Source organism: Marmota flaviventris, chromosome 2 (genome assembly GCF_047511675.1).
Source record: "Marmota flaviventris isolate mMarFla1 chromosome 2, mMarFla1.hap1, whole genome shotgun sequence".
NCBI classification, from domain to species: Eukaryota; Metazoa; Chordata; class Mammalia; order Rodentia; family Sciuridae; genus Marmota; species Marmota flaviventris.
Window position 1 is genome coordinate 22,825,792 of NC_092499.1, and position 16,625 is coordinate 22,842,416.

The 16,625-nt window shown below is 40.1% G+C and overlaps 1 protein-coding gene across 1 annotated transcript in view; it reads right to left on the reverse strand.

Moving 5' to 3' along the window:
* Window positions 1-1,359: 1,359 nt before the first annotated feature.
* Window positions 1,360-16,625, reverse strand: part of Tshr (thyroid stimulating hormone receptor) — a 138,339-nt gene continuing 123,073 nt past the window's right edge. The window contains exons 9-10 of the mRNA XM_027931648.3: window positions 4,432-4,620; window positions 1,360-2,764 (exon numbers count right to left, since the gene is read on the reverse strand). Coding sequence (XP_027787449.1) covers window positions 1,360-2,764; window positions 4,432-4,620 — 1,594 coding nt within the window. The remainder of the gene's footprint in view (window positions 2,765-4,431; window positions 4,621-16,625) is intronic.

A 16,625-nucleotide genomic window follows, 5' to 3' on the forward strand; every position in this document is an offset into this window, starting at 1 on the left:
ACTCTTTTCTAGCAAGAAATTAGAGGGGTTCCATGACTGATAACCTGGCGAGAGAATCCAAGATGAAGCTCCTAGTGATTTTAAGTAAGGAAGCACTGTCAGGGAATAAAGGTTTATATCCAGTGGTCAGCGGGATTGGAAAGAGCAGGCGTATCAGAAGAGAAGACACCTCTCTCTTGACAGCTTAAGTGTGGTATTGTGGGCTGGAAATTGTTAATATACCAATCCCTGAAGACAAGTTAAGTGCTTAGCAGTGGTTTGGCAAAGTAAAGTAGTAACTAAGTAATTGAGACTTGCAGGACTTTTATTCTGTTATATCAATACCAATCTGGTTTTGGTCTGATGATTATAGCAATATAGATCTAGTAATGAGATAAATGATTTGGATCCAACTCAATATAGTCATTCAATGGAAATTTTGGTTCAGAAATTTTTGGAAGCAGACATATTCCTGAGTCATATGTCTGGTTTCAAAAAGGAGACAACAACCCTACAAGATAGGAAAAATAGATTATACTTACCTAGTGGTCTTCTTTCTCTTTGTCATGGAAATCTGTCTTGAGGGAAAGAGACAGACACAAAATTTTAAATGGAAAAGGCCATAGAATCCTTCATTTCCATGGACTTCTGAGGCCTAGTTAATTGGAGTTCAGTTTGTTTTATCAGTCAAATATTTTCTATGTTTCACATCTTTGATGCTATGAGAATAGCCAATAAGATTAATTCTAGTTTTCTAGATCACATGAACTGGAATCTTACCAGTTTCTCCAGGCAACACATAATATCAGGTAGATGCTAGTGAAGAAATGATTAATACTTTCAGAGTTTGGGGGGCGGGACTCAAAGCTAATCTTTTTCCTATTTTATAACAGCTATTGAATGGCATCTAGCTGTTTTTATCTTTTCAGCTTTAAGGAATTAAAACTCTTTGGTTGTATAAGGGAATGTGAAGTTGAATGAGTCAATATGGGGCTGTTTTTATCCTGTGGTCACCATTTGCTGAATCTTTAGTATGAAATGCTGTATAAAGGCAAGAAGAACAATGGTTCAGTTTATACTTGTTGAACATGTCACACAAGGTCATCTCTGAATTTAGCATGAAGCACGTCTTCCAGAGAACCCAGATTGTTTTCACATCACCTGGGATTCCGATGGTGCTGGTGGCTTCTCTTCCTTCTTGGGGGCGGTGATTAGTTTAATGCTAGTCACTCTCCAGAGATGAACTATGACCTCATGAACCATCACCTGCACAAAGGTCAGGTCAGCTGTGTGTTTGTGTGTCATGAGATTGGAGTGCATGTTCAAGACACCAGCCTGTTATAAGTCCCCCTACCATATGTGAGTGGTTATGGGATCAACTTACAAGACTGTTTGCTTATACTCCTCTGAGATTTGGCCCTGTTTATTTGGAGTTAGGTGGGAATTTTCCAGCAGTTCATAGGCATCCTGCATGTTGGGGAGACTCTGTCCCATGTCCCTGGTAACCTTATGGATCTGAACACCAGTGCTGTTCTTTGGACAAACTCTCTGGTCCTGGTATGCCTGAGCCTGGCGTTTACAGATGCCAAACTTGCTGAGCAGGATGAACACATCTCTCTGGAAAGCCTTGGTGAAAATGGCATAGAGGAATGGGTTGGCACAGGAGTTCAGTGGATAGAAGAGAACCAGCAAGATTTTGGAGTTGGTGACAGTGATGAGAGGCTTGTTCATAAGTGCCGACAGGGCATAGAAGGAGATTGGCGCCATGCACATGAAGTCGGTGAAGATCAGCACAGCCATCCTTTTGGCAATTTTGGTGTCTTTGTCTCCAGGGTTGTACTGGGGATTTCGAACCGTGATGTAGATCTTCACGTAGCAGGAGCACACGATGATGAAGGCCACGATATTGAGCAACAGAACAAGAACAATGTACGCCAGAGCAAGAGGGGTCTCAGTGTCCATGGGCAGGCAGATGCTGACCTTGGCATAGCTACTTATTCCCACCAGAGGGAGCAGGGCAAGCAGGAAGCAGCAAACCCAGCCGCCAACCATGATGACATAGGCATGCCTGAGGCGGATCTTCCGGTCCAGGCGCATGGCAAAGGTGATGGCATACCAGCGCTCCAGGGTAATGACCGTCAGTGTGTACACGGACAACTCGCTGGCAAAGACAGTGAAGAAACCAGCTGTGTTGCACCCAGCACCTGTCTGCCAGTCGATGGCATGGTTGTAGTACTCAGAGTGCGTGTAGAGGTCCACAGAGGCAATGAGAAGCAGGTATATCCCCATGCAGAAATCTGCAAAGGCCAAGTTGCACATCAGAAAGCGTGGGACGGTCAGCTTGTAGTGGCTGGTGAGGATAATGAACAGGACAAAGATATTGCCCAGAAGAGCCAGCAGACTAACAAACCACACCACGATTCTCAGGAACTTGTAGCCCATTATGTCTTCACAGGGGTTGAACTCGTCTGACTTGGGGGTACACACCATGTCTTCATTGTCCCCGCACACAGTGTAGTCATAATGGCTGTCAAAGGCTTGTAAAGTCTCTTCTTGGGCATTTTTGAGCTCCTGGCCAAAACCAATGATCTCATCCTCTTGCTCTTCAAAGAAGACATAATAATGGGAGTTGCTGTGTATATCCTGGAACTTGGAGTTTGGCTTGTATTCAACATTGCTATCACCCGAATCTTCTTCATATTCCTGGTAGATGGGACCATTCACAGATTTTCTGTGACGCAGACTCCGGATACTGCTCTCATTACACATCAAGGACTCAAGGATTCTGCAAGGCAGCAGAAAAATGAGTTGCAGAAAAAATATTTGCTTAATATCAGGAGACCCACAACACCCAAGATGTCAGTGCTTATGATAATGTACATGATTCTACAAGATTTTACATGATCTGGCCAGGATTGTCTCTCCTACACCATTTCCTTTACTCCCTACCTTTCCTACTGTGATCCAGTGACATTGCTCTTATTTCTCCTCTATAACCACTTCAAGCACAGCAATAATAAAAAAGCATGATATTTATCTAGTCTATGTAGGTCAGAACCTGGCTCTACAGTTCCAGCTGTTTTCCCTGGAGCAGGTCTAAGAACCTTGGCTTATTCACTTGGATTGTGGGTTAATGAGATATTTCACATAGTTTATTAAAGGAGTAGATCAGTATTTTTTAAAGCTCTTACAACAGCACCTGCAATATTGGGAGTGCATATATATGTTGGATATTGTTATTTGTTGTTATTATTATTCCCACCGAGAGCTCTAGAATTCCATATCCCCTTTGCCTGAAGACTGGTGGCTGCCTTGACTTATTATTCAATATTGAACTCAAATGTCCCTTTCTCAGAGGAGTCTTCCCTGATCTCCTTACAACAAAAGGAATTTACCTTGCTTCAGCTGCTGATCAGGTTTTGATTCACCTAATGAGATCTGGTTAAAATGTCCAGTGGGGGCTGGGGCTGTAGCTCAGTGGTAGGGCACCTGCCCCTCACATGTGAGGCACTGGGTACGATCCTCAGCACCATATAAAAATAAATAAATAAAGATATTGTGTTCATCTACAACCAAAAAAACAAAAACAAAAACAAAAAACCAAAAAAACGTCCAATGGGCTAGCACTTCTATCCAGTTGGGAGGTTAAGGAGAAGCCTGGATCCTTTCCATCCCTCCCTGGTCCTTTCCTACTTAGTGCCACATGGAGTCAGTATAGTCTGCTGCTTCCATCCTCTTGCCCCACTTCTAGTTTTCTGCAGCCATTACACCTGTTGCACAGTCGTTTAACTTGCCACTTTGCTTCTGCCCCCAAAACTAGATCCCAATTCTTTTCTGAGTACAAATATGAGTGTAGAAAGTCAACTTGCAGACACTTACAGAGAAGCTGAGGGGGACTGAATAAGAGATTAATGAAGGTGGACTTAGGAGAACAGGTACAAGACATAAAGCATTTTAAGACAAGCGGGGATAACACAGCTAGAAACTGGCAGGGCTGGGATACAAGCTGAGCCGATTCTAAAATGATATACATGCAACCAGCAAGTTATGACAGGTGCAAGGTCCTGACGGATCAGGTAGTCCAATTGCATGTGTTGTTGGCAAGTGTGTCCTTGTGGTTGTGGTGTCGTTTATGTGTTGCATCTGGAGGCCAGAAGTCATGTCTTGTAACCTCTTACAAGGTGCTACATGACCTGGTCACACCTGTCCCCACTAGGCCATCTTTGACTAAACCTCACCTCGGCTATTACTATTCAGAGACACTGACTTTCTTTCTTGTCCGCAACCACACGGCATCTTCAGGGTTATTGTGCTCCTAGATTTCCTGTTCATACAGATGCTTCCAATTCTTTTCCACCTGCTTTTCAAACCACAGAGATTCTTCCCCAAACCCAGAAATTAACGCAGCCTCTACCATGGCCCCTCATCACTTTCTGGGTCCCTACCACTTACCCTCTGATTTTCTTCTGATTCTTAAAAGCACAGCAGTGGCTGGGATAAGAAAGGTCAGCCCGTGTGAGGTGAAGGAAGCTCAAGGAAAGTGGAAGTTTCTTAAGAGTCCAAGTGTTTCTTGCTATCAGTTCCTTCAGGTGCTCCAGGCCTTTGGACGGCAGGGCAGTAACACTGGTGTAAGACACGTCCCTGGAACACAGAGAACAGAACAACACAGAGAGGCAGTGAGCAGCCAAGGTCTTCTATATTTGGCCAGAAGATCAAACAGACCCCAGATCAACAAGGAGCTCCTTTTAGCTACTGAATATGTAACTGACTTCTTTACATAGACTCCCTGGTCCAAGGAGGGGTATTAGGCTTCTACATCAATATGTCATAGCAATTCCCATTTTTATTGCTGGAAATTTTGGAATCCACCAACACAAATACTATTTCTGCAGACATTTTATTCTATCCCTCAGAATATGTGAGAGCTCTTGGAATCAGAGATGGGTGTCAAGTTTACTCAGCAAAATGATACCAGGCAACTATTAAATGGCCTCAAGAGGCAAGAGAAATAAAATTGAACAGGCTTAACGGGACCTAAATTGTTACGAGTCTCTGTGAGAGTTTTGGACTGATCTAGGTCAACAACAGTATGGTGAAAATGATTATAATAATGTGGAACTTGAAAGTCCTAGCCAGTTACATTATGAATTCATGACTAAGACCAATGCCCCCCCCCCCCCCCGCCCAGTTTCTTTAGAAGACTGTAATGTATACGTATAAAGACAATGAGAAATGAGATTAAAATCACTTTCACAAACTATGGGAGGGAGAAGTGGTGGAGGCTGGAAATTGTGTAATAATGTTAATTACTAAAGTAGATGGCCTTTAATTGACAATCTCTGTTCTCTCAATCCAGAGAGTCCACGTTATATGTCTTGCTCTATCATTTTTTACTAGGACTAGATAATTGATTGAATAAAACCATGAATATTTAACCTAGCATCCCTCTTATTTTATATTTTATAAATGAAAATATTTGCTAAGCATTCCTTATGGAAAGCCTTTACATTTTTAAATGTAACATAATTAGTAGTTTCTGATTAGCAAATGAATTCTAATATTTTCAGCTTCTTTCTGCACATGATTATAATAGGGCTTAGGTGGGATTTAAATTTTCAAGGTCCAAGGTTTCCAGAACTTTCTACTATTTTGTTGTTGTTGTTGTTGTTTATTTGTATGAACACAAAGCTCACAAATTAATCCCATTATCCTTGCAGAATCGTGACTCTTGTGGGGCAAGGTTACACATTTGCTATCTTGGTTTGTATTTGACATAAAATTCTATCATTTAGTATTTTCCAAACTTGCCTGGTGGTAAGCATGACTTGTGGTGTTTATTACTATGTGATCTCTAGGTGATTTCTAACATTAGGCAAATAAATTTGGGATTTACAGTTAGTGAGAGAGCTGTTGGAGGGGTTTTGGAGCTGGTCTCTAGTACAGCTGTGGAGTAAGTCAAGCTGGATTTCATTCTGCTGCCTCATCTACTCTTTAAGCAATGTTGACTTCAAGGTATGGCCATATTTTTGCCTCCAGTTTTCTGGAAGCTACATTTATATATCTCTTTGTCCCATGGTGCTTTCAGGTCAATGAGAAAAGAAAACATATCTTAGCTCATTCTCCCTGCCTTGCTATTTGCTAGATACACTGCTTACATGTTATCTGAAAGAATTTATCCTTCCAAGGAGTGTTTGCATTTTAGTAGATATTCCTGGAGAAAACTTTCAGTTATTGCATTGCAAAATATTCCAAAATTGTAAAGTTGTAAAGTTTCAGTTACTGCATTGCAAAACACTCCAAAACGAAGTGGCATGAAACCATAACATTTTTATTATAAGAATAACTTTTGTGGCAGGGTGTGGTGTTTCACACCTGTAATTCCAGCATCTCAGGAGGCTGAGACAGGAAAATCACAAGTTCAAAGCCAGCCTCAGCAAAGGTGAGGTGCTGAGCAACTCAGCAAGACCCAATCTCTAAATAAAATACAAAGTATGGCTGGGCATGTGGCTCAGTGGTTTAGTACCCCTGAATTCAATCCCTGGTACTCCACTGCCCTCCCCCCCCCCACCAAAAGAATAGCTTTTGTGGATCAGGAATGTGAATAGGGCATGGTGGGGATGCGGTGTCTCTGCTCAGCTGGGAAGACCTGAAGTCTGAGGTGACTGTGAGAAATAGAAAATCTGGTGGTTTATTTTCAGAATATAGTCTTCAGCCTTAATTGGATCCAATTGTGTAGCCATTTTAATTATAGCCTTTCTCTTTGCCTGCCCCAATTTTAAAGTTAGCCAATCACATAGACTGTAACCCTGAGCTCCTCCAATCAGGATGAAGGGCAGTGCCCCATTAGGGATATAAGCAGCCAGGGACTACCTGGGACAGGCACACTTGCTAACCTGGCTCCCAGCCTCGTTCTGTAGCTCACCCTTCTGGCAGAAGTAAAGTTTACCTTACTGTATGGTTTGGATGTATGATGTCCCCCAAAAGCTCACATGTGAGACAATGCAAGAAGGTTCTGAGAAAAAAATGACTGAGTTAGGAGAGCCTGAATTAATCACCCGGTGGGATTAACTGTGTGGTAACTGAAGGCAGGTGGGGTGTAGTTGGAGGAGGTGGGTATTGGAGGCGTGGCTTTGGGGTATATATTTGTTTCTGGTGCATGGAGTCTCTCTCTCTGCTTTCTAATCACCATGATGTCAGCTGCTTTCCTCTGCCACACTCTCTAGCTGTGATGTTCAGCCTCACCTCCGGTCCTGAGAAATGGTGCCTGTCTTCTATGGATAGAGACCTCTGAAACTGTGAGCTCTCAAAACTTTTCTCCTCTATAATTGTGCTGGTTGGGTCACAACAGCAAAAAGGCTGACTAACACACATGCCCACCCACTTTTAAGCATGTGTTTGATTTCTGGCGGCACCTCAGTATTTCTAACAGTGACCTGATGGCTGGAGGCTGGAGTGACCTACAGGCTCCTTCCTTGGCATGTCAGAGGAGCAGACTCAAAGGCAGAGCTCATAGCTGCTCCATATGGCTTGGGCTTCTCAGGTATAGCAGATTCTAAAAGAACTAGTGAATTCAAGGGCAGGGGATATAGAACCCACCTCTTAATGGAAGGCATGTCAAAGAATTTGGTGCCTTATTGTGATCTAACTTGTGGAAATATCACTGAGGCAGATATTTGTGGGAGAAACTGGTAGGTTACCATTTTGAAAATCAGCATTTAGGGTCCAAGCACTACCCTGGACCCCAGCATCAGAATCATCTGCGTTACAGACTCAGCCACATCCCCAAACAAATGAATTAAATAATCTCTTATGGTGGAGCTCAGGAGTCTGTATATTATATCTGTAAGATGCTCCATAGAGTTCATTTAGAAGCACCTCTCATTTCTTAAAACATTTTTTTTAATGAAGAAGGCAGATACGAAAATTTAGACAAAGAAACAAGGCATGTTGGTTCCAAATAAAGCAAGAATTTAAAGACAAGCCATCAGTGGAGGCCTGCCCTGGGAGATTGGAATGTTAATGCCTCCAGAGACCTGATACTCCATCCCGCCCCCCCCCCCCCAAAAAAAAAAAAAAAGAATAGCTTTTTGGATCAGGAATATGAACAGGGCATGGTGGGGATGCGGTGTCTCTGCTCTGTGATGTGTGAGGCTCAGCTTGGAAGACCTGGAGACTACCTGGATATACTATATTCATCAAGATTACCCCTACCCCCACCCCTCTCTCATTCTCTCCCATTTCTGATCACCATGTGAGCTGCTTCCCACTGTCACACTCTTCCTCCATGATATTCAGCTTCACTAGAGGAATGGATCCAGCTGCTTATGGACTGACACCTCTAAAACTGTGAGCCCTTAAATAAACTTCTCCTCTTCTACAGTTGTTTTGATCAGGTCCTTTAGTCACAGCAGCAAAAAAGCTGACTAAAACACATCCACTCTTTTTTTTTTTTAATATTTATTTTTTAGTTTTCGGCAGACACAACATCTTTGTTTGTATGTGGTGCTGAGGATCGAACCCGGGCCGCACGCATGCCAGGCGAGCACGCTACCACTTGAGCCACATCCCCAGCCCCATCCACTCTTTTTTAAAAAAAATTTTTTAATATTTATTTTTCAGTTTTCAGTGGACACAACATCTTTATTTTATTTTTATGTGGTGCTGAGGATCGAACCAGCGCCCCGCGCATGCCAGGCGAGCACGTTACTGCTTGAGCCATATCCCCAGCCTCACTCTTTATACTATATTCCTCAAGGTCCTGCAGGTCTGGCCCTTGACTAGCTCTCCAACCTCATCTCAGGGACCTGCTGTAACTCTGAGTATCCATTAAGCCTATTGCTGCTAAAGTGATCCTGTTTACTTCCTGATGCAGGTTGCTTTCCTTGTACTACTTTACATTTACAGGGTCAAGCAAGCAACTACTATCCTTTTATTTTCTTGTTGAAAATTTATCTTCTCTTACACTTTTAAAAAGACATTCTGGGTGATATCAGAAAGGAAAGCAGAAGCCCCTTTATATTACCCAGTAGATGTAGCATTTCCTCTCCACTCAAAATATCCCCAATGGAATGAATCTTCCCTCTAAACCTATTGATATATTTTATTTCCTATCTTCTATCCACCACATCTCAGGATTTGAAGCTTCAGTGTCCTCATGGAGTCTTTCTTGACCTTGTCTTAGATTCATGCTGTAAAAATCTATAGTAAAATGCAATTGTGCTCTCCCCACCCATCAGATGCCAGCTTAGCTGGTTCTCATTGCTACGGTTTTAGTTTGAGTCTGAATTACTTTTCACCCAAACCTTGCAAAAATTCCAAGATGGTGCCAGAAATATCTTTTATTAATCCCACCTTCAAACTTAGTACAGATGTTCTTTCTAAAACATGATCTCATTGTTTTGCTCACCAGCTTGAAACCCCCTGCTTGCTCCAATGTCTACAGAATGAAATTTGAGCTTCTTAGACTACTTCTCCTTTCCCCACTAGGGGTACCTTCCTGAATTCCTGTGTCATCTTCTTGATCTCCCACGTTTCTTTTTCTTTTTTAAAATTTGCTTCTCTTTTTTTCCTCCCCTCATTTCAATGGAGCACATTTTTCAAATAACTTTTTAGAAAGGTCACACTAAAGAGGTATTTTCTATTTTCTTTTCAGTCTTTCTCTTGCATTCAATTAATGTTTTACCTGGCTGTAAAATTTGGGATTGCAATAATTTATTTAAAAATATCATTTTCTTTAGAATTTAAAAGACTTTACCCTGTTGAATTCTAGTAACCAGTGTTGATTTTGGTAAGTACAATGCCATTTAAGTTCTTTGGTCATTGACTTGTTTTGACTCGGGAAGTTGTTGTTGGCAGTGGTAGGGATTGAACTCTTTTGCATTCTGAGCCTGCACTCTAGAACCCCAGCTCTCTGGAAGTTTTTTATGGTATGAAATTTCATTAAGATGTGCCTTGATGTGAATCTTTTTCTATTTATTGCACTGGGCACAGGGAGTTGAGGGGCCCCTTCAGTCTGGAGACCTGACTGAAGGTCTAGAAATGTTTTCAGCTCTAGAAAGTGTTCTTATATTGTTCCCGGGATAACTTACTACTCTTGTTTTCTCTGCTTCTCTGAAATTCCTGCTAAGTAGAAAAGGAGCCTTCTGAGTCACTTAGATATATCTCCTTCTTTGGTTTGTCATTTTCTCCTGTTACTTTTATTAAGTCTTCTGGTAGAATTCCCTCATTGTATTTTCCATCTCTTGTACTGAATTTTTAATTTTTGCTTCGCAAGAACTGGGACTCTGCCAGTTCTGTTCACTGCAGTACTTTTGACAAATAGGCTGGTATTTAATCAACAGAAAGCTCTGAATATGGATTTGTCAGATGCATGAGTACATTTTTTTTAAGAATGCTTTCTTGGTTTTTGTTCCTTTGGTGATGGGATATTTGAGGATGCCCACCACACATTTGGGGTATGGGTTTTACTACACTTGATCATAACCCAAAGACCAAGAAGCAACGATGCACGAGTTTTACATTTAGATTATCTATTTGAACTTTCTTTTTTAAAAAATATTTATTTTTCAGTTTTAGGTGGACACAATATGTTTATTTTATTTTTATGTGGTGCCAGGAATCAAACCCAGTGCCTCACGCATGCCAGGCAAGCGCGCTACCACTTGAGCCACATCCCCAGCACATTCAGATTATCTAGATCTGAATTCCAGCTTCTGCACTTATTACCAGTCATTCAGCATTTGTGTGCCTCAGTTTCCTTATCTTGGGCTTGTTGAATAGTAGCTGAGAGTGTGTTCTCATAAATTATTGTAATCATTAGTGTTGTTATAGTCATAGAGCTGAAATATTTTCTTAGATTTATCGCAGGTCACTAATTATTGCTTTGTTAATAATTCTATTCTGATTTCTGCAATGTCTGATTTCTATAGGCTCATTTCCACCCATTTGTTTAACCTGTGTTTCAATCTTTTACATTAGAAGCATTCTGTGGTGATCGTTGGTTACACATTCATACTTAAGAGCAAGTTTTTCCACTGGCAGATTTTGATTAACGCAATTATATAGAAAGCTGAAAATTATGTTGTTGGGCTTTAAAATCCCAGATAGTGGATACCTTTTTTGTCTTAGAATTTTCCAGAATTTTCAGAAAAGAGATTTGAGACCTCTAGCTCAAAGGGGAGCTATTTGGACGTAGGCATTTTGACCTTCCATGAATTCTTCTGATTTTATGTTTCATTCTTGCCATTGCCAACACATCACCTCTAAATCGCCCCTCAAAGGTTCTGTGTAGAGCAAGGCAGCTGACTGTCTGCTCCCTGGGCTCCTCTAAGCTTTCCCTTCCGCCTTTTTTTCTTTCAGGATTCCATAGTTCTCCAGACCATCAATATGTCTTATGTGTCCTCTTGCCCTCGTGGATTTATGTGTATTAAAAATTCCTTCCTCATCTTTTCAGGAGGATCTGAAGAGGAAGAAGAAATACAAGTGTAGGTTGAACGTATCATCTTTAACTTTTTTTTTTTTTTTTAGTTGGATGGACTTTTATTTATATGCAGTGCTGAGGTTCAAACCCAGTGCCTCCTACATGCTAGGCAAGTGCTCTACCACTGAACCACAAACCCAGCCCCTCATCTTTAACTTTTAATCACCACTCTATTTCCCATGTAGAACAATGCAGCAGCTTGGACCAAATAATTGTTGAGTGCTGAGCCACATGAGACAGTGTCCTGGCTCTGGAGTTGTGGAGAAAGACCCTTACTCTAGAGTGAGTCACTCTGAAGAAATCCCCAAACTCAACAAGTCAGGGACCATTTTAAGTTATTTGAACCTGTGTCTTCTATTTACCCCAATTTTTATTTGGTCACTTTGAATTCAGGATTTTCCATTAGCATGACTTCTCTTCTAAAAGCATACCTTGAACATACAGTTAAAAAGTTGTTTATTTCAGAGTGAGAAGTGTATGGAGAGTTGCTATCAGCAGCTGGAAGATCTGAATCCATTTGTGATTGGAGTCACAGGGATGGAAACCTACTAGCCAGAGGGCTTCCTCTTATTGACTCTGGCACTTTCCTTGAAGAGCTCTTCAAGTGATGGGCACTGAATTCCATGAGAATTTGTCTCTAGCAAGTGTTTACTCACAAATCAGGATGCAGCTAAGCTGAGGCTGGCAGAAAATTTGAAGTCTAATTGTATGGGTCATGGGAACCATCTCAAGTGTTTAATGAAAGTGACAAGACCTGAATTTGGAAGGAGGATTATACACAGAGTTACACACAGGGCAGGAGTATCACCAAAATTTAACAATGCCAGGGGGAAAAAAGAGCCAACTGGTAATTGATATTGCAGGAAGAATGAATTTCTTCTCTGAAACAATTATGTACTCTAGCACTGTTCAAACATTGGAATAATTTCCTTTTTTTGTGAGATATTTTATTTAAAATCAAGTTTTGAGAAAGTCAATTGCAAACTAAATAAGCACTAATTGGCTTGCCAAATTTCCGATATCAATTGCTAATGTAGAAGCTGTGTGTAGACACATTTGTAAATTGGTAGATGAAAAGCAATGAAGAGCAAATAGATGAATTAAGTGCATATAGACAATTTAATAAATTTGTTGACACTAAATTAAAATAAAGCCTTAAAAGCTATTACGTTAAAGACAGCGAGCTTGCCTCAATGTGTTTAAATGCATGTCATGTTTTAAAATTCTTTCATTCAACAATGCTTTGATTGCTCTCTGTCTATAGGCACTTCTAGATGCTAGGACCATAGTGGTCGAACTAAATGGGCAGATATTCTTGCTTTACTCTTGCACACCTTCTAGTGGGCAGAGAGGACATATAGTATATTAGATGATGATAGGTGCTGTGGGAAAAATGAAGAAAAAAGGAAGAGGCTGGAAGTGAGTCACAGTTAGAGATCGGGGGAAGATGTCATGGAGGGCCTAATTGATAATATTATTGAGCAAATGTCTACAGGAGATGAGGGAGAAAGCCATATCAATCTCCAGGAAAAGAGCATGCCAGACAAGGACCCATCAGTATAAAGATCCTGAGGTAGCTTTGGCAGAAATGATCAGGGGTTCAGTTTTGGAGCTCCAGGCTGATTTGTCCCTCCCTCTGAGGGAAGTCCAATTCCTACCAAATAGCCTGGAGATACAGAAGAACAGTCCCAGCTGAGTGGCTGGGACCAAGGTATCCAGGACTGAGGGTGGAGGAGCATAGGACAGAAGTCATGAGGTTGCAGAGAGCTCTGTAACTGCTTGTGGTATTTCCATAGCAACCCAGTTACTGTCCTTATCATCAGATCAGATTTCCCCCAATATAGTATCAACATCTTTCAAACACTCTTTTTTGACCTAAGTTCACCTCTGAATTCACTCTGTTTTCTTGTAGGCTTACCTTATTCTTTCTCACTCCACCCCTCACCTGAATCCTATCTCAGTTACCACTTTTTTAATGGGGCCTTTGCTGATGGCCCTAAGCAAGAATGGTATCTTGATTCTCTAATTATGTCTTATGGCTCTTCTTACATCAAACCTGTGTTATAGTTACTTACGTAAATTTCTCCTGAATTTGATTGTAACCTGTTTAAAGGCAGAGACTCTGTCTTATCCTTATAATTTTCATGGAGTTGACTAGGCATTCCGTAAGATGCTTGTGGTGAACTGAGTATGTGAACCCCTTGCCCTGATTTGTTTTAGATTAGTAGGTTCTCCTCAGTTAACGCAATAGAACAAAGAAAGAGAGGTCAAACTTGGGAGGGCAGTGAGCTGGTGGTTAGAACCAAAATGTATTTCATTTAGCCCAAATTTTTATGCAGGATCACAACTCAATGATAAGAATACAACCAAAAAATGGGCAAAAGATTTGAACAGACACTTGTCAAACGAAATTATACAAATGGATAAGAACATGGAAGTGTGCTCAACCTCATTTATAGTTAGGGAAACACAAATTAAAACCACAATGAGATACCACTGTAAACCCACTAGAATGGCTAGAATAAAAAAAGATAAAACAGGTTGGCCAGTATTTAGCTCTCATACCTTGCTGATGGGAATAGAAAATGGAACAAGTATTTTGGAAAACAGTTCATCAGTATTTTCTATAAAGATAAACATACATCTTTCCTATGGCTTGGCAACCTTATTCTTAGATTTTTTTTTTAATATTTATTTTTTAGTTTTCGGCGGACACAACATCTTTGTTTGTATGTGGTGCTGAGGATCGAACCCAGGCCGTACGCATGCCAGGCGAGCGCGCTATCACTTGAGCCACATCCCCAGCCCCTATTCTTAGATTTTTATACTGGAAAAATTACAAGAGGGTGGGGTATGAGGGAAGTTTCTAGGTGGTGAAAATGTTCTAAATCATAATCAAGGTAGAACAATTAAACTGTACATTTAAAAACTGTTATTTATATAAATTATACCTCAAGAAAAAAAATTTTCTCTGGGGATTGGGGTTGTAGCTCAGTGGTAGAGTGCTTGCCTCACATGCGTGAGGCACTGGGTTCGATCCTCAGCATCACATAAAAATAAATAAATAAAATAAAAATATTGTGTCCATCTCTACAACTAAAAAAAAAATTTGCCCTGGATACATCTAGAAAATATGTATTTCCTTAGAGTTCAGGCACACTAGAGAGAAACTTGCCACAAATTTTCAGCTGTCTAATCATATAATCTTGGGATGATCAAAAAGAATATAAAAACAAACAAAAACAACAAAAAAGACTTATTTTCTCTAAACCAAGAAAGTTGGCAGTACTATGACCCCTGGACTTTCAAGTGATTAATTTGATCAGCTAAAAAAGCAACAAGTTTATTTTTGTAATGGAAACTCAAGGATACGTTCACAAAGATTCCTTCTTCTTAAGAGGTACTTATCATTGGGACTATTTTATTATAGTAATTTCCATGAGTATGCTACAGGCTATTTAAGTGAGTTACATAATTTAAAATTTAGATAACACTGGCTATTATGGAAAGCCCTGCATTTCAGTGTTCTTTCCTTCAGCATTATGAACACCAAGAGCTTCTTTTTCAAAATAACATGAAAGAAAACGAGGTAATCCAAAATAGAAAGCATAAAAATGGAAAATGAGATGGCATATCTTGATTTTAAAAAATCAATAAGTAAAAAATGTTACTTTACTCCCAAGCTAAGTTCAAAAGCTTTTCTTTCTTTTTAAATATATATATATATTTTAGTTGTTGATGGACTTTTATTTCTTATTTATTTATATGTGGTGCTGAGAATCAAACCCAGTGCCTTACACCTGCTAGGCAAGCACTCTGCCAGTGAGCCACAACCCTACCCCACTTTTTTTTTTCTTAATAGCAAAGATTAAGAATAGATTTCACTCTAGATATTTAACTTAAAAAAAGTTTTTTATAGTTGTAAATAGATGGCATGCATTTTTTTTTTTTTTTTATAGTGCTCAGGATCAAACCCAGTGCCTCATACATGCTAGGCAAGTGCTCTGTCATTGAGCTATAGCCCCAGCCTTAACTTGTTTTTAATTAGATTCTTTTTTGAGAAGTGACCTGGAAAAAAGATGATAAACTAAGAGGGCAAGTTTTGTTGATTTTGTTGACTATTAGAAATGACTGTGTTCTTTTACAGAAACCTTCAATAAGGCAAAAATACACATGGCGCCCAATTTTCTTTTCATTAGACGGAGTTTCAGATTTTCCATTTTTTGGCTTTCATACCAAACAACAACCAAACATGGCTATTTGAAATTCAGTTACAAAGCATCAAATATTTATTGGCTACTTGCTATCTATTCTTTTGAGGTGCGGGACTACAAAACCGTAAGAAATAGTCCATTTCCTCTGGATCTTAAAATCTAGTCATGTGAAATTTGTGGGAAATAAAGTAATGAAGATTTTCACAAGAATTCAAGATAAGAATTAGAGAGTGGTCACGGGACATGCATGATTAGTTAACAAATGTATTTTAAGACAACAAATATGCTTGGAATTTGAGAAATGAGACTGGATTCCACTCATTTCTTTATTTGTTTCTACTGACTTCTCAATTCCTGACATCTCCATGGACTTCTCATCCTACATTCTGTGGCTTTCTTTTTAAATTTAATTTAAATTTTTATTAATATAATATGTGGACCTTCTCTGAAAAAAGTAAATTACCCTAGAAACTTGACAACACAAATTGCAGTGAACTCTTGTCCAGTCTCTGCTGGTCTGGTTTCTGATACCTCAGAAGCAATCACTTTCAACTTTTGGTGTTTCCTTCCATAATTGCAAACCTCTCTTTTTATATATTTAGTTGTAGTTGGACACAATACCTTTATTTTATTTATTTATTTTTATGTGGTGCTGAGGATTGAACCTAGTGCCTCGCACGTGCTAGGTGAGCGCGCTCCACTGAGCCACAACCCCAGCTCACAAACCTCTCTTGAGGTAGTGGTTTTAGATTTTACTCACTGACTCCTTGCTATGGAAGATTAAGATGTAACTCTCATGCATCACTCTTCGCCTGAGGGGACCCAGTCACTGACTTAAACAACTCCATTTTTGTCCCTCTCTGACTCTGTTTGCCTTTTTAACCTTTTTTTTTTTTCTTTGAGCCACTTTCTTCTGCATTTACTTTAGATGCCAGGAACCACAGGTCTGGTTG